Source organism: Vidua macroura, chromosome Z (genome assembly GCF_024509145.1).
Source record: "Vidua macroura isolate BioBank_ID:100142 chromosome Z, ASM2450914v1, whole genome shotgun sequence".
Classification (NCBI taxonomy): Eukaryota; Metazoa; Chordata; class Aves; order Passeriformes; family Viduidae; genus Vidua; species Vidua macroura.
Window position 1 is genome coordinate 64,538,087 of NC_071611.1, and position 23,220 is coordinate 64,561,306.

The window sequence follows — 23,220 nt, forward strand, 5'->3', positions numbered from 1 at the left end:
TTCTGCCAGTTTTCTTATGGAATTTTTACTGGTGCATGATCTGTTATTTTTCCTTCCTATAGTCTATAAGAAGGGCATGCTGCACATGATATTTTGTAATTACAGCATGCTGGCCTAGAGCTGCTGAAATACATTAATGCAAACTTTGAATTGTTCTTAGTGTATGTAGTTCCATCACAGATATTTTAAACATTCCATAATGATATTATAAAATGCTATACACTAAAATTTTATATAAGATATAAAACAGATTTTGCTTCTCTGTTTGAACAGTGAGATGGGACCAACTATGGTCCCTTGCCTGAACCATTCTGGGATTCTGGAATTCCGTTAACTCAGCATTTGCATGGCTCTTACAGCATGAAATGAATCAAAGTCTACCTTTACTTATATTCCATGAACCTATTTTAATTTGGCAAAAATGAAGCTTTGTTCTAGGATGCAAAACCAATAATGGAATCATAGAGTTGTGAAGACTGGAAAAGACCTCTAAGATCAATGCGTTCATTGGACCTGAAAAGCACAAAATGATCACCATAGAAAACTGTTACTGCTTCTTTTATTCAGGATTATTCATATAATATATAAATAATCACATATATATACATACATACTTACAGATATATATATATATATATATATATATATATATATATATATATATATCAGGATAATACATATATAAAAATATAGATGTATCAGGATAATTATATTGCTGAATTCAGAGGTTATCAGAGAATGTAATCTCAGTGAGTTTTAGGACAGCTGAATCCTGTCCTTCTAAATACGTTATTCAGGAGAAGCTGAGTCAGAAAATAATGCTTAGAGGAACGTATTAAATGACTGCTACATCCAGCCATAAAATTATTAATGTGTTTAAACAACTTAAAACATGTTGACTGAGTTTAACTCCAGATTAATTTTCTCCTGAGTAACTGAGCCCTTTTAGCTGCTCCACCTACAGACTCCCCAGGGTAGAGCTTCTAGAGTAAGATAAATTAAATTAATTATTAATTATATACATCTTCTTAACCTGGGAATTACTCTCACAGCTACGTTGTTTTTTTGTTTGGTTGTTTTTTTTTTTTTTTTTTTTTTTTTTTTTTTTTTTTTTTTTTTTCCAAAAATAAAATCAGAATATCCAATGATTTCTATTGTGGTTTTTATCTTGTTTCACCTGAATAATTTTTAAATAGACACTGAAGTGTTTGAGGTCTATGTAGGGATAGCTTCAACCTTCTGTTTAATTTTATTTCTTATTTCTAGTACTCATTTTGCACATAAAATTTGGTTAAATTTTTCTGCATTTAGGAAAAAAAGAGAGAATTCCTTTTTTTTTTTTTTTAACTCTCTCAACTACTTCCTTTTGATGGCAGATTTCAGATCTTAAAGTTGGATTTACTTAGTAGTAGTTCGGATGTCTGAATTAGGAACATTTCTGTTTGCTATCACTTAAAAAAAGAAAAAAATCAGTAGAGTGGTACACGCTGCTTCTCCTATGCTACAAAAAAAAAAAAAAATTCCCAAATTATAATAAGGTCTTACAGGCAGAACACACAAATCACTTCTGGAATGATGTGCTAAAATATCTTGCCTTTTTTACACTTTTATTTGTGTCACAAAGGTAAATAATCAGACATTCCAAGCTGGGTAATCATTTTGTAGCCGAAGCTTTGCAGCATTGAGAGATCTTTTGTTTAATTGCATGGAGCAGTTCCCTCATGACATCTTTCAACACTTTTTTTGCTTTTATCAAATTGTCTTGTGTCTTAAGTATCTTCCTCTTCTGTTTTTTTAAGCCCCACTTAATGGTTTTGTTCCTTTTCAATATGCCTCAGGCAACATATACTTTTTTTTTCCTTCTGCAGTGAAAGCATTGTTTTGAAACCACTATTAAAATACTTTTGAATTTTATAAATAATAAAACCAAAACTGTGGTTTTATCCATTTGTTGCATATGCAAGGGACTTTATGTTGAATAATGTATTCACTTATATAGATGTAACTGAAGTAATAAAAAAATGTGAGTCAAAATTGCTTCTTAAATGGCTGTAATATCCTTCATATGCATTGAAGTTTTACAAATAAGTACAGAGAGAGAGGAGATCATAACTCTTTACTTATTTCTTTTTTAATGAGAATAAGCTTAGAATGGGAATAAATTAGTTGTAGCTCTTTTTGCTTACTAGTTTTTTGTTTGCCAAATTATATGCATACACCAAACCAGTGCCTATATTTAAAGGGTGGGAGAAAAGGAAGTTAGGCCAACTAATTTAATTTCCTGACCTGAAATAATGCTGAAAAATTAAATCATTCAAGTTTCTGTGTGAAAACAAGAATATCAAAGCTAATCAAAAGACACTCATCTAAAGCAAGGAAGGCACAGGCAGAGAACAAAGCAGGCAGGCTGAATAAAAAAAAAAAAAAAAAAAAAAATTGACTACCTAAACTGAGCAACGTTTTTGAAACAGTCTTAAATGACATTCTTCTAAGTAAGAAAAAAAAATCACAGTCTAGACTAAAATATTTATTTTTATATTATTTATTCTATTTCCAACTTAATGACAATCTGGAGATAGCACAATTACACTGGAGGACAGGATTAGAAATCAAAATAGTTGGTCAGATATACTATACAAGTGGTAAAAAGAAAAGAAAGCACAGGTAAAAATCAACCAAACAAGAAAAAAGAGGATGCAGCTCAATACTTTGTGGTAAAACCACTGTCATCTACAGCAGATCACCTGCAGCTGTGCAGAATTCCTGTGCTTAAGGTACAGGTTAAATGGTTTTCTTTTCTTTTTGCTTTAGAGCAAAGAGGTTTAATCAAATGAGTTTCCAAGGTCTTTTCCAAAAATACTTTTAAAACAGATCTATGGTGGAGATGCCAGAGGTATTTACCAGTTGAAGGTTGGGCATGCACTGAACATGCAGAGGTGTGGATTCAGTTCAGTGGGGAAGAGGGAACAGCTGAAAATAAATGTTTACATTGTCTTGTCACTTCTACTTTCAATACCTGTACTGGTCTAGACATCCACTACTGGGTGCTTTTGTTGATTCACGTAATGAAGAACTGAGAATGCTTTTACTTGTAAAATCAATGTCACCATTGAGAAACATCATTTTCAGCACTGTAAGAAATTATTTACACCCACTGACTCTAGTTTAATTGGATCCTTCATTAGCAAAATGATGGTCTATGTTTTTACTCTGTTTCAAAATGTCAAAATAATATGACTGGCTTTACTTAAAATTATCTCCCACCCTTGTTTGGGAAGAAAATGTAATCACTTGGGAAAAATGCAGATAAAATAATAATCTATGTTACTAGTTTTTCTCTGGAAAAATTTTCTGTATGCAGATGGACACTTGCATGTTTCTGATTATTCACTGTATATAACATTTTGAACAATTGTTATTGGAATTGGCCAGACTTAAAGTGGAGGTTCAAGCAGAGCAAAAGAGGCATCACTCATCCTTCTGCATCAGCTATGTGATGCCAATATATCATGACATCCTCTATGAAAGAAGCTTTTCCATTTTACAACAGTCAGGGAACAGGATGGGAGAGAATCTCTGGCATCAGCAGATGCAAATGCTTCCCAAGAGCTGGGAGATATAACATACAATTTTTCCTAAAGAAATCTAGTTTCATCTGCACAAGTCTTAGGTTCTACTTTTTCAAATGCAGAGCTGTGTTCCTGTTTTATCCAAGCAACTCTTAATTGTATCTATCATGTTGCACTTTTTTCCTAGTAATTTCCTTCCATATTTCTAAGAGAACTGCTGCTAGCTAAAGAACCCAAGCCCTTTGGCAGTGATTTTCCCTCCTTTACCATAGCAGTGGCTTTTATGGGCAGCTGTTCCAAATTTAACACGTGTAGTTCTAATATGAATGATCAGATCATAGTCATTATTTTAAACCATGTCTGGTCTGTGTCTTTTACCCACAAAAAGTATTTATGATGCCCATTTTAACAAAGACAGCTTTCTTGGTAAGCATTAATTTCTATTCATATTTACAAAGACCAAACTTATCAAAAGACATCTTGCCCAATCTTGCCCATTGAATGTTTTACAGTTTTGTGTGCTAGTTCCTTTCAAAAAATCTAGCAAGGGGCTCCATAAGTCTTCTTTGGATTTGAGTGCAAGAAGGTCTCTTGAGCCTTACAAATCACTTTACAAATCACTGGTAGCTGCTGACTTTGCTTTTGTTGCTCTACTCAGTAATTCCAGTTTAAAATTATGTCTCTCTTGGCTTTAAGTCGTAACTTTCCCATGCTCTAATTTCTAGGCCACCCTTGCTGTGTAATTGCCTAACTTTTTTGGGGTGTTGGTTATTTGTTTCATTGTTTGGTTTTTTTCCCCTTCAAGATTTTTTAGTGTTGTCTTTTTCCAGATGTGCTGTGTTTAACTTTTGGGAATGGCCTCTTTATCACTGTGCCTCCTGATATCCAAGACCCTGAGCTTATCTCAAATCAGTTCTTTCCTTTTGATTCCTTGTGTCCTATCTATTTATTCTGGAGATAGTTATTCACCCGAAGTGCCATGGAATCCTTCTCTTTCCCTGACTCTTAGCTGCATTTCATTCATGACAGGTTTAACACCTTCTGTTTGAAATAAATTCCAAATCTCACTCATAATCAGGGGGTTGCTGAACTCTCCTATCCAGTTGTCTTCCTAAAATACTTTTCATTTCTCAAGATCTTTAAACACTGGGATCCTCTCACACAAATTACTTCTGCTAAATTTACAAATTTAAACAAAATCAGCTTCTGATTTGTCAGCAAACAGGTCTGTTAGAGGCACTGATGGTCTGTTAGGACCATCAAAGCAGGGCAGAAAGTGGAGCAAGAAAGTGGCTCCGTGACCTCTTGGCTACTTGGGTTTTGTTTCAGAGATAACAAAATGTGGCTCCTGCTTCTCACCCCTAGAAGTCACAGATAATATGCGCGTGGAGCTACATGAAGCTGTGACATGTTCCAAAAGACAAAAAACCCTAAGGTTTCCAGGTTGCCACTGCATGCCATGGGCTGTATGGTGAGGTTCTGAGCTGCAGTTCAAAGGGATAAATCTTCTCAGATGACAAAACCAGATTGTGACCTGTTGTTATCGCAATGACCAGCAGCCAGCACTCGGGGACTGTCAGCAGGGCCACGTTTTTGTTTTCACTGCTTTTGTTTGTTCCCACCGGTGCCTAACTATTCGACACATGCTCTTGGCCTTAAAGAGCAAGCAGCAAATTTCCTAAGCCAGGGGCTTTTTTTTTGGGGGGATGGCTATGTAGGGAGAAACAGCAAGCGGAGAACAATTAAATTTTTCAGGTGAGAACCTACAAAAACTGCTCCTGAAGGGAAGCGCCAATTATTCCAGCACCACACATTCCCGCTCGCGATGGCGGAAGCACCAACCCTCGATGCTGAGCTGATGCGAGCGGGGAAGGAGCTCTCGCAGGAGCCCAGCGCTCCTGTGCCAGACCCAGCTAGCGCGGCAGGTGTGGGGGTCCGGCCAGCACCGGGACCAGCACCTTTGGGAGCCCCGTGTGCAGTCCCAGAGAGGGCTTTTGCGTCCATCCCACGGCGTAATTCCCGGAGCTTAGGGAGAACCGAAGGAAGGCGCTGAACTGCCTTTGGGACCAGCTCTACCTGCACCGCTCGCTCTCCGAGACCCCCACGTTCCCTCCAGCAGCCGCCGGCTCCCAGTCCCGTCCCTCTCCTCCTCTCCTCTCCTCCATCCCCTCTTCCCGGCCCCCTCCCTCCCTTCCTCTCCCCCTCCCCAGCCCCTCAGCGGCCCGGCGGCACCGGCCCCTCCTCCGCCTCCCTTCGCTGTAAATCCGCCCCTGGCGCTGGGCAGGGGCTTTTCGCTCCCTTCTCACTCTGCCTCAGCACGTTTATTTAGCCGCGGTTAATTATCGTCTGGTTCTTATTTTTTAAGGGAAAATTCAGCGCGGTTCTCTTGGATTTCCTGTTGCGGCGGAGGGGCAGGAGGGCGGTGGAGAGGGAGAGAAAATCCTAACCTACTCTGCTTTTATTCACCTCTTTTTCGCCCCTCTCCGCAGAGGGGTGGGTGCGAACAACGTGGACCCCGGCCTTTGCTGGCACCGGCCGGGCAGGCTGGGGCGAACACAAGGCGGATTTCCCGCGGCTGAAGCCTCTCGCCGCTCGGCAGCTGCCCCGTGCCCGCTGAGGGCGGTGGGGGACCGGCGCTCCCGCCCGCGGCTGCCGGCGCGCTTCCCGCCGGGATAGCCGCAGCATGGGCAGGCGGCGGCGGCTCTGGGCGCAGCGCTGCTGCTTCTTGTCGCTGTGGCTGGGCTGCCTGGCGCTGTGCGCGCAGGGAGCGGCCGGGAGACAGCAGCGACAGCAGCAGCATCGGCCGGCGCCCCGCGCTCCCTCAGGAGCGGGTGGCTCCTTGGCCACCGCCGCCGGGCACCGGGAGGACTGGGCCGGGAGCGCCGCCGGTCGGGTCCGCAGGCGAGGACAGCAGGACGCGCTCCGAGGGTAGGGGCAAGGCTGAAACCCCCTTCCCCGCCCCCTGTTTGCTCCCCAGGGCATCTCCCCAGCCAGAGCCCGTGTCGGTGTGTGCCCCCGGTGCTGCTCCCCTTTCCCGTCTCTTTGAGGCTGAGGACTCGCGGTTCTCTAAGCTGGGAGTTTGCCTGTGGAATCTGGCTTCCTAATTAGTGCAATTTAACTAAAAGCAGACCTTGTGGGGGGCCTATTTTACAGCTAAAGAATTGACCTCATTTGGCTCCCTTGGTCCAGCGTCTTTCGATACTGAGATACTTTGCTGCTCACTTCTTTGGGGACTTTCTACAAAGAAATGATGCAGAGTTTGGTTTGGTTTTCTTCTTCTGATGTTTCAGGGACTTCTTGGTATTTTGAGTTAGTTTATGTATCCTTACGAGCAGGCATCGCTTGTGTCTAGTGTCAGATGACAGCAACAAGCCCGTTTTTATGGCAGTGCTTCTCAGACTTTGAATGAAAGAAGAATCAATCTCATCCCTTCCATATCCTCAGTTGTTGCAAGAAGGATAAATGTGGCCTGCTCTTGCCTCATCTACCTCTCTTCTTTACACTAATCAGTTGAACTAACACAAAATGAAATGCCTTGGAGGAAGATTTTTTTCCTTTGGGGAGATTTTTTTTTTGTAGACAACTTCACTATGCAGTTTTTGTTTGTTTTATGCAGCTGGATTCTTCCCGTGTATGTATGTAAAACATTAAATTCTCTTTAGAGTGCTTCCTATTTTCCCATACACATTTATTGATTTGTCTGTGTTGCAGGCCAAATGTCTGTGGTTCTAGATTTCGCTCCTACTGTTGCCCTGGATGGAAAACACTTTCTGGAGGAAATCAATGCATTGTTCGTAAGTGTCTGACTGCTTCTACTGCTCAAGGGGTAAAAATAAAAGTCAATATTCTTCTATGAGTCACTGTTTATTCAGCATGAGAAAAGCCAGTTCAGTTCCATAATTCATGTTATTTTTAGAAATAACGGAAAAAAGGAAAGGGGGGAAAAAGACTAACCAAGATGGAGTTACAGGTTCACATTTGTTGTAACTGAAGGACTGTCCAATGACCTTGGGATGTTCATAAGAGACACATCTCCACCTGGTTTTTAAAGAAAACCCATGACAGCGAAGGAAAAAAAAAATTGTCAAATCAAATACTGAACTGTAGTAAAAGGGAAAAAAAAGGCCAAAAGTTCTTGATGTAAGCAAATCAGATCTTGAAGCTCTCTGAAACTTGGAATTACTATCAAATAGAAAACTTCTTTACACCTGGGATGCTTACTCTCTTGTCTGTTATTTTTAGCTGTGTTTTGATGGCTGTCAGGCATGTAGACCAGCTGCTGGCTGGTCTTGGTAGGTACTGTGCTGGCAGATGTGATTTTTGACATACATGGCATGGCAAAAAAAAATGAAGAAGGAAAAAAGCTCTAAAGCTCTGTGTGTGGGGAATGGGCTTTGGTGGGATGATGTCTTTGGGGATATTTGCCATGGAAAAGAAAATGAAGCTTAACTTTCTGTTAGGTAACAGTTGATAGTAGACAAATTCCTTCAGACCTTAAATTTGTACTCTGTTGCCATTTAATCTAGCCTGTCACTGTCTGTTTTGTTAATAAGTATGCTGGACTTCAGAATTCAGGTTCAAGAACATAACTGCTCTTTATGCAAGCAGTGTAGGTGTTTGCAGTTCTCCATCTGATAAACTGCAGGCATGCAGGATGAAACTGGGCAAGGGAAGGGTGATAAGCCTAGGTCTGCCAAACTTTTGACCTTTGGTGGCTTTTCTTTATGATTCCAGGCCTCCCTCACCTGTTCACATCTTTTGGTTTTACATGGTTAAACTTTACTAGCTAATATTGGGGATAACTGTGCCATGTAACACTTACTTTCACCACAAACTGACCCAGAATTTCCCAGGATATGGTGCCAAATGAATAATGGTGCCATTCAGAGGAAGATAATTTTATTAATGCCAGTGTGGTATCCAAGGAGTTCCTCAAAACGTCCTGTTCACATTTACTAACTCTTTCAATACTGGTTTACTTTAATGTAAAATAGAGATTTTAAGAAGGATTTAGGCTGCCTATTATGCTGTTGAGAGGCTTTTCAGATTCAGCTGTGTGTCTGGCTCAAATATGTTTAGGGGCATTCAGCAATCCTTACAAGATATCCTTTAAATTGTGACTCTCAGTGCCTTCTTAAAGGCCTTGGTCTCAGGTCTGCCCACATCCACAATAATATTTGATTTATTTTTAATTTACTGTACTCTAATTGCAGTAAGCAATTGAAAAGAAAATTGCACTTTCTGATGTGTTTATAGGGTGAGTGATTTTGGCAGACCAAATATTATCTGTGACAGTTTTCTGTTTCTGCTTTTGGTGAAGGTTTAAGTGTACAGATTTACATGCTCACATTTAATGTCTGTGGAGATGACATTCCCTTTAGCTAGAGTTCTTCACCTAGAAAAAGCCTCCTGCACAGGATGCTGGACAAGCTGTCAAACTTCCTATTGGAGATGTGCTGATTATAATGGATGCATCTTGTAACTGGTGATTTTAAAGTGGTTTTTCATGAGGAGAAATCTATGAGCCAGTGGTAGGTGAAAAAGAAACCATTCTGACTAACCTGACAGTGTTTCAAGCTGATGATGTGGTGGTGGTTGTTGGTGGTCTGTGGCACATTTATGATTAAAAGTGATCTTTTATCTAAAAACCAAAGGTCTGCTTACTTTTACTCTTTTGTTATACAGAGTAAACTGTTCTGATGAAAGCATATTTAGGATATGCCTTAAGGTCTAGGGCTTTCAGTTGGTGAAAAAATTACTCCTTAATGGATAATAAATTAACAAATGGACTAAATGTAAACCTTGCTTTATCCGGAGATTGACCTTGTGGTGTATAAAGATGGACTGAACAGGAATATAAAAAACCAGCCCCATTTCTGGTGCTTGTCAAGTACTCTAAATCCAACTCCTGTTTCTCACTTTTACTTCTGCTTATGGAATAGTATTTTAAGTCAGTCCATGGTACGTCTCTAATTCCAGCTAAACAGAAAAATCCCACAAACTCTTTGACCTGTCATACCTTCACGTTTGGGACATAATTGTAGCAGAATTTAATGATAAGTGTAGACGACGTGTTTTGCATCTTTTTGATGCCCAAAGAGTGGTGTGGCACGTGATCGCCTCAAGGTATTTGTTCCATTGTAGTCCTTCAGTGGAGATGTGCTGCCAGATTATTTGGTTCTCACGAAACTCTAGGCCTATTTACAAAGAAATTGTGATTCTTGGGGTATTTTTGTTGGTGGTATTTGTTTGGTTTTGAGGATTTTTTGCTATACAAGTTGTCTGTTGCACAATATATGTATTTTTGAAGTCCTCCTGCTTTGTGCTATAGTGGCTCTTACTGCCTCAGGCTCTCTTTTGATTCATTTGCTACTTGAGGAGATTAATTTGATGTATTAATCTGGATCTGCTTTAGACTAATTTTGACTTTTAGCTCTTTTTCTTGTGGTTCTGTCACTCCTTTCTTCATTGGAGCTGTGCTGGATGGTGAGTGAGAAGGGAAGGCAGGACTCTGGGTCATCAGGGGGATGGCACAAGGTCAGGCATGTGACACACACACACGTGGGGTACATAAGCTTTCCTGGGGATTTTATGGTTAGTTTTTTAATAAAAGTGTGGGAGCTATATGAGTACAGGAAACTATATTTAGGGAAAACCCACAAAATCTGCAAAGTCCAGCATTTGCACATGGACTTCCCACAAAACTGCTTTGGGTAAAGGGCAGATAATCTTAGGAAAAGAAAAAAGAAAGACCCTAAAATGCCTTCAAAATGGTGATTATAAGAGTGAAGCCCATAGCATAAATTGGCATTGTTTATATTCCTTCAAATCTTGGGTTCTTGGTAATGTTTTCTCATAGGTCTTGTGGTCTAAAAGACATATTTTTAATGATTTTACATTGCCTGCATGATTGGCTGGTATTTCTAATTGGGGAAAGACTTGATTACCTGGTTTCAGTGGTCAGGTCAATGTTTGAATATGCCTGATCTAGTTCTGATTGTCTTCAAATTTTTCAAGAGATACTGATTATGCCAAAATTCAGTTAGCTTTATTTAATTTAAAATTACTTTTGCATGTGTAATAGTTGTCCCAATGAAGTGAGTTTTCAAGTGTTGTTGTTTGGTTTTTTTTTTTTTCCTTCAGGTTTAAGCTTCAGGTTGCTGTTAATCCCTGTCACTCTCTTTCTGTGTTCTTCCTCAGCAATTTGCAGAAATAGCTGTGGTAACGGATTTTGTTCCCGTCCCAACATGTGCACTTGTGCCAATGGGCAGATATCACCCACATGTGGATCAAGACCTGGTAAGGACTTACTGTGTTTTCATTAGAGATTTCTTTGAAAGTCACTCTCTTCAAGTTTCAATGACAAAAATGCCAATTTCCTTAAAAATAACTTCTCATTACTGCATATGCAAGTGTAAATTATGCTTAGGTAAAACACCTCAAGTTCTTTATCAAGTTTGTTATACCACACATGCCTGTTCATTCTGTGTGACAAATTTAAATAAAATACACTTAAAGAGAGAAGGAAGTTTACAAATGAATGTGTGTGGTATTTACATTTTCACTGAGTCCATTTTGGTAAGAAATTAAAATTGTACAGTTTCCAATGCAATTGAAAGTTCCAAGTTAAAACATAATCATGGAAAACTCGAGAAAACCTCTCCATGAGTATACACTTAAAATGTGTAGCTTAGATGGTACAAAGCCCATCATTCAGATCCCATTTTAAAGACTGTAAAAGGCCATTCGTTTGTGGTGCTTTTGGCTGATTTTGGGTGTCTCTGCAGCACAGCAGTGCAGCATCAGCTGCAGGAATGGTGGGATGTGCAGGGATGAGCTGTGCCAGTGCCAGAAGGGCTTCTCTGGTGCCCGCTGTGAGCAGCGTAAGTCACAGCCAGTTTGCTTGAAGTACAGTGAAACACCTGAAAGAAATGCTTGGTTTGGGGTGTGCTGTTTGTCTGGCAGTCATTTCCTGCATGAAGTGCTTTTGTGTTCTCTAAAATTCAAGTTACAGATTGGATTCACCGAGAGGTTTTGGAAAACCCTTGGGGAGCAACATCACTGTGCATCCCACTCTTCATACCAGATGTTCACTAGTTTTTCATTCTCTTTTAACAAAGTTTTCTCTACCTCAGAACAGTAGTCTCACTACTGGGTTGAAGAATGTTTTTCTGTTTTCTACTTAGTCTAAGGAAAAAAGGATTAAATATGGTTCAAGCTATTGGATACCTTTTTGGGTTGGCAGACAAACTAGAAAGTGAATTATTTGCCAAGCTTTACCTATAACACCACAGTGTTTACAAGCTGTAGCAATTTAGCAAACAATAAAAGTCCCTAAAGGCTGCAGGGATGAAGAAAGACTCAAAGTGTATTCTCAAATTAGCTGATTACCAATTAGGAGAGAAATTAATTGCATAAAGCAGTCTGAAAGAACTAGAGACAGACGGCAGCTCTGAAAAAACCAGGTGGACTGAATATTGTGGAAGATATTTTTTTGTCATAGTCATTTTTATAAATGCTGGAAAACAGTCTTGTTCTTGCTTTAACTGGATACAACTCTCTAAAATTTTGGCAAATAGTTGTAATCCTGACCTGTGACCCTAGCCACAGTGAAATTTTGTATTAAGGGTTGCTGGTCCTTTCCTACTTTTGTTAAAATATTGGGTCAGCACCTGAATGCTCTCAGACAAGGCAAATTTCCAGTGAATAAATAAAAAGATATTTGAATTTTCAATTCAGCTGTGACCCTGAAGCAATCCAGAAAATCTGAACAACCTCTGGAAATTGGTTTCAGTGTATCATGTGGTTAAAATTTCAAGCAGGATTATGAATATGTGTCTCTTTGACAGTCTTAAAAATGTAAATATGTTTTTTATTTCTATTTAGAAAAAAATAATTGTATATAATGTGTTTAACTGTCTTGCTGAAATGCCATTGTCCATTAATTCAGTAGTGTAACACATGCAGCAAAATATCTTCATTTTATGTGTACATTCTCTGGAAAAGGTAATGTTGTTTGGTGGGTCTTGGTAAGAAGTAAGGCTTTATTACATTTCCACAAAACAGTATATTTTATCCTCTCCACTATGATACAGGAGTCATGTATACCTTTTTTCAGTTTTAAATTATTACCTTCTCTTGGTTTCTGAGGGTCTTTTGCCCTGGATACTCATATGTGTTACAAATACCACATCCAACCTGAGGAGACACATTTAGGAAGGCAGCCTAATGACTTCGAGACCAAAAATTTAAAGTTTTAAAAATGTTGTGACTGTCCTGTATCTGAAATATTTTGATTTGGAACATGTGCTAATTTTGGACAATTTAGAAGCAATGACCTGAAGCAATGAGTCAGAAAGTAGCTGAAGTGAGTTGGTTAAGGCACTCTTTTAATGGTGTTTTTCAGCCTCTCTGAAGAACCGTCTTCATTTTGAACTGAGAAAATTCAGTGGTCTGGCAGGAAGCTTTGTGCTTGATTCAGACCATTGGTAAAGATTATGAGTGAGTGCTCTGAAGTCCCATGACAGTGAAATATCTTTCTCATCTAAACGCACTGTGGATTTATAACCCTTTCACCTCACCCAGCTTCCTCCCTCACCACAAAAAAATTTTTGTCAGGATCTTTTAAGAAACAAGTGGTTTTTTCAGGTAAAAAATGATGAGTTTTTTCAGGTAAAAATGATGAGTTACTTTGCTTCTAAACATCACTCCTCCTTCCAGCAGCATAAACTGAAAGATGATTATCTCTCTCTTGGACTCCTTTCTCTTCTCAAGAGGTTTTTTTGCTGTTATGACTGAACAACACAACTTAAGATGCCCAAAAAATAGTTGAGGTTTGATGGATAGGTAACTTCAGTGAGGGATAAGTTCTTATGAGTGACTAGAGCTGCTCAGTTGATTAAAACACACTGAAGTTGAACATGTGCTGTTGATCTGTGCTGAACCTCTGCTGAGCAGCTGTTTGCAGTTAATATCAGCAGGTACTGATGGAATTTGGTTTGCACAGCCATTGCTGGTGGGGGTGGTAGGAGGGAGATCAGCTCCATCCTCAGGCCTAGGAAGACAGAGCAGTGGGTGAAAAATGAATATTTTTAAAATGACGCATATGTTAATCTTGAAATGTCATTGCCATGATATTATTAACCTTTTTGTTTGTTTTGTTAATTGAAGCTGTCTGTGAGAGTGGTTGTCAGAATGGAGGACAGTGTGTTGGACCCAATCGTTGTGCTTGCGTCTATGGCTTCACTGGCCCTCAGTGCCAAAGAGGTAAAAGAAATTTAAGGAAGGAAACTGTGAGTAGTTGTATACAAAAAAATGCTGTGTGTATGTGTTTTACACTGTGTATTTTCAGCCAGTAAACTTTCAGTAAACCACTTATTATTTGTAATTTTAGAAAATGTCTTCCTTTTTTTGTTTTTAGTTTGACAGACACATTAAAAATTGACATGTCCAAAACCTAATTGGTAGGAAATTCAGCTCATTTAGGCTGCATATTTTGTCCACATAATAGTTAAAAGATTAGATGTCTTCTGCTCTCTGCTACATGAAATAACAATCCAGCAAAATTGCTGGTGGTGTTGGGATTGGGTAAGTCTAGATAATTGAAGGATTTTTTTTTTTTTTTCTGTATAACACCTCTTTCATAAGAAGAACTTGGGAAGTAATTTATTCTAGTTAGTTGGGAGGAAGTCAGGGAAAGACTGAAAAATAACCAATTACCCTAGTACAGGTATCTTCCTAAACCCATTCTTATTCCACAATGCATCTCAGAGGTGGCTTCTGAAGGGAGTCCTGTGGAATTCCCTTTTTTCAAATTCAGCAGTGAAATGCTCAGAGTTCTGAGCGTAAGTTTGGAGAAATCACCTTGCACCTTTTTTATGTATTTTAATTTTTTTTTTAGCATTTGTTAACTGTGAAATGGAAATAATTTCCCTGGAGGTAAAGGAACTAAAAACCCAAATTCTGAAAAAGCAGGAGTTTCTGTTTGCAATTCCAGGCTGGTTTATACACCCACTAGGTATCACAAGCATGAGAGAAATGTAAAGGATCAGTTTGTTTGTCTCTAGCTTGTTGTTGTTTTCATTCCTAAAACCTGATTTACAGTTTTCTATTTACCCCATTTCCTGTAGTTGCTTCTTCTGAAGCAAGCACAAGGACTCAAATCATACACAGTTTGGTTAGTGGAGAAATAAGAAGTAGTATTTTATTAAAAGTTTGTTACTACTTAGAGCTGTTTTATAGCCATTCAGAGATATGTCCATGCACAATGTATACCTGTCTAAAATAAGAGACTACCAAGTCTTTCTGCTTAGAATGGATTTTCAAGGGATTGGACACGGTTAGGGTAATTTATAATTTGAGCCTTACTTCTGATGGATCTTACCATTGCAAATTCTGCAGTCTGGGCTATGTGTCTAAGGTGGATTATACTTCTAACTGAACTATGGTATGATAGAATTGCAATATTCAAAATGTTGTTTTTTTTTTTTTTTAATTTAGTTGATTGCATTCAGAAATGCTTTTTATTTATTTCCAGACAACTTGACAATCTTGCTTTTTGTCCCAGATAAAAAAAAAAATCATTCTTAGTTATGATTTGCTTCTGTTCTCTGACTACATTCAGGGCGGTGAAATCATATTAATGCATATGACAGATTCTAGCTGTGATGATGGCTCAGAGCTTTTAGTAATGATATTTGTACTTTAAATAGTTTGACCTTCAAAGCTTAAAAGATTCTACTACATGTGGGTGTTGCAACTTAACTTTTGTGAATATGAAAGGGTTTAGGTTTGCTTTCTTACCATTCATTGTGAAATCTTTAGCTGCAGAATTCAAGCCCTGTACAGAAATTTAAACATCAGTGTTTTGGCATCCATTTTCCCAGCTCTCCTTGAAAGTACTAGGTTTTCAATTTTGTGTAGAGTGCTCTTGTTCTGCAAGAGTTCATCTGCCTTTTGTGGGTATTTGAAAATTTAGTTATTTCATTTAGAGGTTTACATTTTAATTGCTTGAAATTGGAGGTAGTAAGCCAAATTTCTTTCTGTCACTGTCAATAAAATATAGCATATATAATTGCATATATAAAAACTATCTAATATATCTCATCTAATATAACATGCTTTTTACAGCTTTGACAGGGATAGGTAAAATTTTGCCTAATCTTGGTGTTCCATAGACCTTCTCATATTCAAATAAAGAAGTTACTAATTTATTTTATTATTTTTCAGTTAAAAAAAGATGATTTCTATAGTATATCATGATAATAACTATAAAAAGTATCTAAGTGCTTGTTTTGTTTATTCTTTAGATGAGGTGGAGCACATGAAAGTACTGTAAAAGATGCTTTAAATGCCTGTTTAGTACAACAGTAATTTGTAATTTATGCTTTTAATGTAATGTTTTATGCTTTCCAATAAATAACAGAATGCAGTGATTTCTTCATCTGTGGGTTGCCATAGCTGCCTGTAATATTTTACAGCAAGTGTCTCAGTGGTTTAATTTTAAACTGAATTTAGCAGCAGTTCATAACTCTTTGAGTAAAATTTTATGGTTTAAGGATATGTGAACTTCCCTTGCAAATCGCCTCAAAGTTATAAAAGACGTTGTTTTGTAATTTTTATTTACATCATTGTGTTTTTAATGCATACTTTTTATGGTTCTATAAACTAAGTTCTTTAAAATTAGGTATTTTCTTTCTAATACAGAACATGTGTAGGTTTCCTTCAGCTTGGCCTCCCAGCCTAAGCTGTATGATAAAATTGATAAAATATGGTTGGTTTTTCAGCTATTTGGGCTCTGAGCAAACTAATTTCCGGGCTGGAGACAGGAGGCTGAGCAGTAACTGATGACTGGCATGATCAGAGTATTTAACTTGAGGCTTTCTGCTGGTTTAAAAAGAGAGAAAAACCTGTTTGGGAGTTCCTGCTTTTTTCTGATATGTACCTCTTACATTTCCTGTCAAATCTGGTCTTTGGTCAGCTGCTTGTCTTTGGTTTGTAAGCCCACAGGATCCAAGCTTTTTGTGTGGTGTTTTAAAGGGGAAAACAAAGATCCTGAAATTTTTGCAGTTGAGCAAAAGAATGGAAAGAATGGAAAAAAGAAAGAGCAACAGAACAAGAGACCTCATTCTCAGTTGTGTGTATAAGGACAATTTTTTTCCTAACATGACCAATTCCTTTGGTTTCTCAACATTGTAAATGATAGTTGTATCACTGCTCATGGTCTGTGCATTTTTTAAAATTGATAGTCTTGAGAGATATAAAGCTGTGGAAGAGCAAGGGTATTTTCTTCCTTCTTTATCATGGGATAAAGGGGAGAAGTGAGAAAGGCAAATCTTGTCACTGATGTAATTTGCCTTCATCCCATATAGAGGGTGGAAGAACAGTTCTTGTTTACTCTATATTAAATGGCTCATAATGGGAAGTAAAAGGGTTTGGAATGAGTAGAAATGTGTAGCTGGGGAAAAACATCCATTTGCAGAGGGAAGAGAATTTCAGGTAAAGTTATCAAGCTTTGGCAGGTAAGAAATGGGGAAAATTAAGGAAGTGCAGTATTTGAGTAGCAGCTTTCCAATGCCTAAAGGGGGTCTAAAACACATCTGAAGAGGGATTTTTTATGAGGGTAGGTAGGGTTAGGACAAGGGTGATGGCTTTAAACTGCCAGAGGGCAGGGTTAGATGGGATATTGGGAATTGTTCCGTGGCAGGGTGGGCAGGCCCTGGCACTGGGTGCCCAGAGCAGCTGTGGCTGTCCCTGGATCCCTGGCAGTGCCCAAGGCCAGGCTGGACTCTGGAGCTGGGACCAGCCTGGGACAGTGGAAGGTGTCCCTGCCATGGCAGGGGTAGCACTGGGTGGGCTTTAAGGTCCCTTCCAACCCAAACCATTCTGGGAGACTAAAATTTTGTGAATGCAATATGAGATAGAGTTTTTCTTCAAGCTTGGCAGTGGATGGAAAAGCTACCAACAGCACAGGGAAACAAGCAGGACGAAGCAAAAAGCATCCTGTACTTGTTAGTGTGTAGTAACTGAGTGACTGTAGTAACTGAGGCAAAAGAGTAAAAAATAATACAGAACTGAAGTGGACACACACTGAAGCAGCTGATGGGACAGGGGTTATAGAGATATTTGGAGATAATACATGTGTTTAAAATTAAGCTAGCACAGCAAACTGACACAGATTTATATAGGAGTCAACTTCTCAAATACAATTTTATTATAAAGAAGAAATCTAGTATATATTTAGTCTGTAGTGTTGCTGAAGATGCTTGTGTGTGATCAAGCGAAAGTGATCAGGTCTAAATGAGGAAACAGAAAATGTAATTCCTTAATAAACTACTTCTGACAGGCATTTAGAAGACCTCTTAACTTTACACAGCTTTTCCTATCTGTTGATGCTAGCAGTACCATGAGCTGCTTAACAGCAAAAATGTTTTTTTGATCAGCAAGCTCATCTCTTTTTGTAAGAGTCTTGGGAAGGTAGCTTTTTAATTTTGTTGTGGGTTTTTTTTTTTTTTGTTTGTTTGTTTTTTTCCCTTTATTAATGGCTGCTATCATCCTAAGCCAGAATAGAGGTTTTTTTTATGGTCTTCCTGTTTCTTTTCTTTCAGTGTAGAGTAAGTGAAAGACTGACCTGCTAAACATCAGTTTAATTAATCTTCAGTCCAATTTTAGGCTTTGGGAAGTGGAATATGTGGTCTTGGGTTATTTTCTGCAGGTTCATAAAGAAGTTGTGCAAGGCCTGTTGAGTGAGGAAAAAAGTAATTCGTTTACTGTAGCATGTTAAAAACTACATGGCTTAGTTCACAGATGATATTCATGGTCACTGAGGGGAATACAAGTATTAAATCATGTACCTGAAGCCTAATTTAACTGAAATAAATTAAGTTCTGTTTAATAAAATTAGCTAAAACTAAGTCAGCAGTAGTTTAAAACTATAAAATGTGAATCTTCCTAAGATTTGCAACTTTCAACATTCTTGTCTACTTTATCTCCTTTTTAGAAAGCATTTCTGTCAGCTTTTTCAACACTTAGCTGAAGGCTGATTGCAAGCAAAATGCTGCAATGGTCATGTTTTTTATAACAAAAGAAGCTTCAGTTTAGACTAAAAAAAGCATGCTTCTGTTCCTGTTGGAAATAGTAGAGATAACAATTGCAAATACCTGCAGCAGTAAGAGGCAAAGGCAAAGCTTTATCTGACAGGTAAATACCTGATTCAGGACAGTAGATCAGATTATCTGTGTTGGAAGAACCTGTTAGATATTTTGTTTTGTTGTTTGTTGGTGTTTTTGTGTTGGTTTATGTGTTGGTTTTTTTTGTGGTTTTTTTTTTGTTTTGTTTTTTTTTTTTTTTTTTTTTTTTTTTGTTTTTTTTTTTTTTTTTTTTTTTTTTTGTTTTTGTTTTTGTTTTTTTTTGAGGCTAGAGGTTTCATTAGATGTTAATAACACAGCCATTTAAGTGCAGTCCCTGCTCACCAAGCTACTTTTTCTGCTGCAGGTTCTGGCCTGTAGATACTAGCCCACATCATCCCTTGATAGATTCCAGCAGGGCAGATTCAAAAAGCTGTTTTCCAGCTCTCAGATGTCAATACCTGGTGGTGTTACAGGGTTCTGGCACTGCATTCCCTGCATCTGTTGTCCATCATTATCCCCAAAAACAAGGTTTTCAAAGGCAAACATCCAGAAAAAGGTAGTATTGGTGGCTTTGGAAAATTTCTCCCTTCTATGTCTGCAAAAGATACAACATTCAGCAGTTTAAAAATGACATGGGTAATGCTGATCATGCTGATTGCAGTAGTGATGAAGGAAGTACTGTGGTTCCAGTCAGTGTCTCTCCCTTACTCCCTTCTTTTATTTTTTAATTAAATCCCAATATTTGAATGACTCTTCATTTGGCACCAGCAAAAGAAAAAGGTAAAAACCCTTAAATGCAGCAATTTTGCTGCTTTTGAAGCGTTTGAAGTCTTCAAAACTTCTCCGTTTGTTCAAGCATAGGCAGGTGCCAAAGTGTCACAGAAGTAGGGTTGCTGCATTTTGTGTTAGAATTAAAAGCAGAGGTTTTATGCCTTTAAAATAGGTCTAGAAAAGTAAAATGAAAATATGGATTTGAATGACCTCTTCCAAGGGCTTAAGAGTTTTCCCCAGAGTGCAGCTCAGGCACAGGGAATGTTCCATTGGTTTAAATCATTTAAAAGGGAAGCTCTGTAGCTGTGGTGCCCTAAACTGTGAAAAGAAAGAAAGAACTACCAGAACTGTTACACCTTATACTTACACCCAATATATATATTTTCTTCATATATCTGTTTTTTAAAAATCTGCACATGAAAAGTAGTTTTTTTCCTCTTACCTAGAAAAGGAACAAGTCTAGGAGTGAGCATAAAATACTGTGTTTTTTATGTGTTAGGTAGGACTTAGACTAGCTTATGTTATGCATCTAAAGATTGTTCAGTGAAAAGTGAAACAAGGATCTGATAATATAGAGCAGTGAAGCAAAATCATGAGTGGGTGAGAAACGCTGCAGAGGAGAGGGAAGATGACGCCTTTGAAAAATTCTGTCTGGTCTTATCTTTTCCCTTCCTCAGTGAAAATTTTGCTCTTTGTCAGATACACTAAAATGTCACCTTTTGTTTAATTACTTGAGGAGAGAGAAAACACAAGAGATGAGCAAGGCCATGATGGCTTTGTTAGAGTTTCAGAAGAAAAGATTATTTCTTCTGAAATCTAGAAAAAATATTAACTTTATTAAGCTAATTAATTTGTGAGATATCCAGGAAAAAAAAAATCTTGATCTCTTTTCAGGATATCTAGGAAAGTTAGAGATCAGAAGAAGTTGAGTCACTTGCCCACAGGGAGTGTCTTTAACAGAGAAAATGCAAAAATATCTGAAATATTCATGTAAATAGGAAAACTTTCTGTCAAATTCAGCAAGTGCTAATGTTATATATTGTTTATATAGGTGTTCTAAGCTCCCTTACAGTGAATTAAATGTTAAGGCTTAAAATTCTGTAAATTGGATCTGCTTTAAATTTTCAACCGTATCTGTCTTCACAAGCATTAATCATGCAGTATCTTAAAAGCTGTAGTTGCTATAATAAAATATGTACGGAAAAGAGTAATCCAGGTATTATCAGGAGTGGTTTACTGAAGGCAGTCAAGAGTACATTGCATCCAGGGTTGCAAAATCATGGAGTGCCAAAAGTAAGCTGATTTATTCCACCTCAGACTAATATCTTGCTATATGAGAAACAGGATTAAATTATTTCTGTATTGAGACGATAGATAAATTATCTTCCTTCCTATATTTTGGTTGTGAAAAGATACTCAGCTTTATGTCTTCCTGAAAATCTTGTATAAGCCCAAGAGGTAAATTTCTAAAGCCCTGTGGTTTTGCTGAACACACGCAAAGACCTGAAGAACGGAAACTGTGTTTCTGCCTCTACAGAGACAGGACTCTAGTAAATAGCAGCAGGCTGGGTTTTTAGCTTATTATGAACTCAAATTATCACAGCAGTCTAGACAGTCGTCTGAGGAAATGTTTCTTGCAGTTTAAATAGACATATATATTTAATTTTTTTTCTAAGGGTAATGTGTGAAACAGTTGTTTTTCCTACTTAGGTTAATAATTAAGGAGATTGTTTTCAGCTTCAATGTCTGTGGTTTTATTAGGGTTTCTGGTCTCCTGAGAATGCTTTCTGCCTTTTTCCATGCCTTTCTAATTTACACAGGCGTTGGTTATGAAACATTTTCCCTTCTCATTTTGTAAGTATGGGTGCATTCTGAAAGCCTTGGCTTTTGCTGTGGGGAATGACACTGAACTTCAGAGAGGGAGGGAGAGTGTGCAGGGTGCCCTTTTTCAGCAATACTCTTAAAAGGGTGTCCTGTCTTAAAATTACAAGTCTTCCTCTTCACTGGTTCTGGGATTCTGTTCCTTTGAGGTTGAACTGATTAGCACTGACTCCATGGAGCAGGGAACCAAAAGCTGTGGACAGTGTAATTCAAGTTTCCATTTTATAGTCAAAAAAGTAGCATATTTTTGCATGCATGGAGTAAGATACTGGCTTCTTAATTCCTGGTATGTGAAAGAAGAACTTAATATGCATTTATCTGGCTTTCCAGTATCCAGGTTTTGATGAGTAAGGTGTTTTTGAAGGAGAAACACGAGAGGAAGGAGCAGCAGGCAGCATGAAGAAGTTCCTTCACTGCTTTAGATATTGTAAAGCAAAGATGTACCAACATCATATTAGGGTAGTTGATATTATCTGCTGAATCTTACAAAAAGCCAAAAAAATTTTTTTTTTTTGCTTTCTTGTTTCTTATTTGCCCAGGGGTGATTCAGGCTGTAACTTCTTGCAGTGACTGATGATTAGTATTTCATTGTGTGTCACATTGTGTGCTAAGTGTTGGGATTTCATTAGTCCAAACTCAGGCCATCTTTATATAATAGCAAATAGCAGGCCCTGTGGAAGCATAAGGAAATATATACATTTACAAGGAGCTCCAACCAAATTGGATGTCTTGCTGGAACCAAAATTCAGGAATACTTCTGTCCCAGCTTTTATTCCATGCTTGAAATTTTCTGTCAGTCAGTGTATGATACTTCAATTACACATGGAAATATTTTGTTCCAAGAAGTTTTTTAAGGAAATACTTGAATTCTGGAAGGTGCTGAATTCCATAAATAACAAAAGTGAAGTATTTCCCTATTTCTTTATTTCTGTGCTTATTTTTTTTTTTTTGTGTGTGTACTTTTCAAAATGTTTTGTGTCCTGTGGTATTAGAAGCATTTTCTTCAATGTTCAGATCAATTAGACAAAATTGCATTTTATTTCAGAAATATTGTTATTTATCTGCTACTTTGGCCCCCCCCCGTACTTAGGTGTGCATAATGAATTGCTTTTTAATTAATAAGAGTATTAAGATATGCAGTTATAACTACACTAAGACTAGATCTGCTTAAAACTGTCATAATACCAGTTATATAAAAATGTCTGTGTGAACCATGGAGTTGTTGCTTTTGGAAAAGGGCTGCTGCTCTTCCAGCCAGAGGAAAATGAGAATATGCTTAGAATGAACATGACAGAAATATTGGTGGATCCTGGAATTTTCATAAAAGCTGCTAAGCTCACACAGATTCCTGCATTGAACCTGTGGCTTTTCCTTCTTTCATTTACAGCTGCCTTCCACTTCCTTCTCAGCTGTGAAGTGTGTGTTGTTAAGTTACCCAGTCAGTCACAGGAGTTTGTGTGATGGGAAGTTTTGCATCACAGGAGCTGGTCAGAAAAGGTCATGTGGAACCACTAGAACAGTAATAAAATTTCAACCTGAAAATGAAAGCTGTCAGCTGTATAAAAACATCCAAACCATCAATGTTCAAAACCATTTTTCACTAAGCTGCTCTTCTTGTCTATTACATATGAAAATAAACTTTATAGACCACTTGAGATAATGACTAAAGAACCTGCTGGGGATGTGTCCCAGCTTTGAGTTAGCAACAATTTTAAATGTTTGAAAGACTTTTGTGATATTGTGATTTATGTTAACAATAAACATGATGCTATTAGATGCTTAATTGAGGATTTTACACACAAGTTTCTTAGAAAAAGTCAAGGAAAGGAGGCTTTGATTTTACTATTCAGGTTTATAAGAACTCCTCAGTC

At 38.0% G+C, this 23,220-nt stretch overlaps 1 protein-coding gene across 2 annotated transcripts in view; it reads left to right on the forward strand.

Annotated features, from left to right (window-relative positions):
- The first annotated feature begins 6,165 nt into the window (after positions 1-6,165).
- FBN2 (fibrillin 2) overlaps positions 6,166-23,220 on the forward strand; it is a 116,254-nt gene continuing 99,199 nt past the window's right edge. For both annotated transcript variants that reach the window (XM_054002935.1, XM_054002934.1), the window contains exons 1-5: positions 6,166-6,497; positions 7,281-7,363; positions 10,770-10,868; positions 11,357-11,452; positions 13,740-13,835. In XM_054002935.1, coding sequence (XP_053858910.1) covers positions 6,253-6,497; positions 7,281-7,363; positions 10,770-10,868; positions 11,357-11,452; positions 13,740-13,835 — 619 coding nt within the window. In that variant the 5' untranslated portion in view covers positions 6,166-6,252. The remainder of the gene's footprint in view (positions 6,498-7,280; positions 7,364-10,769; positions 10,869-11,356; positions 11,453-13,739; positions 13,836-23,220) is intronic.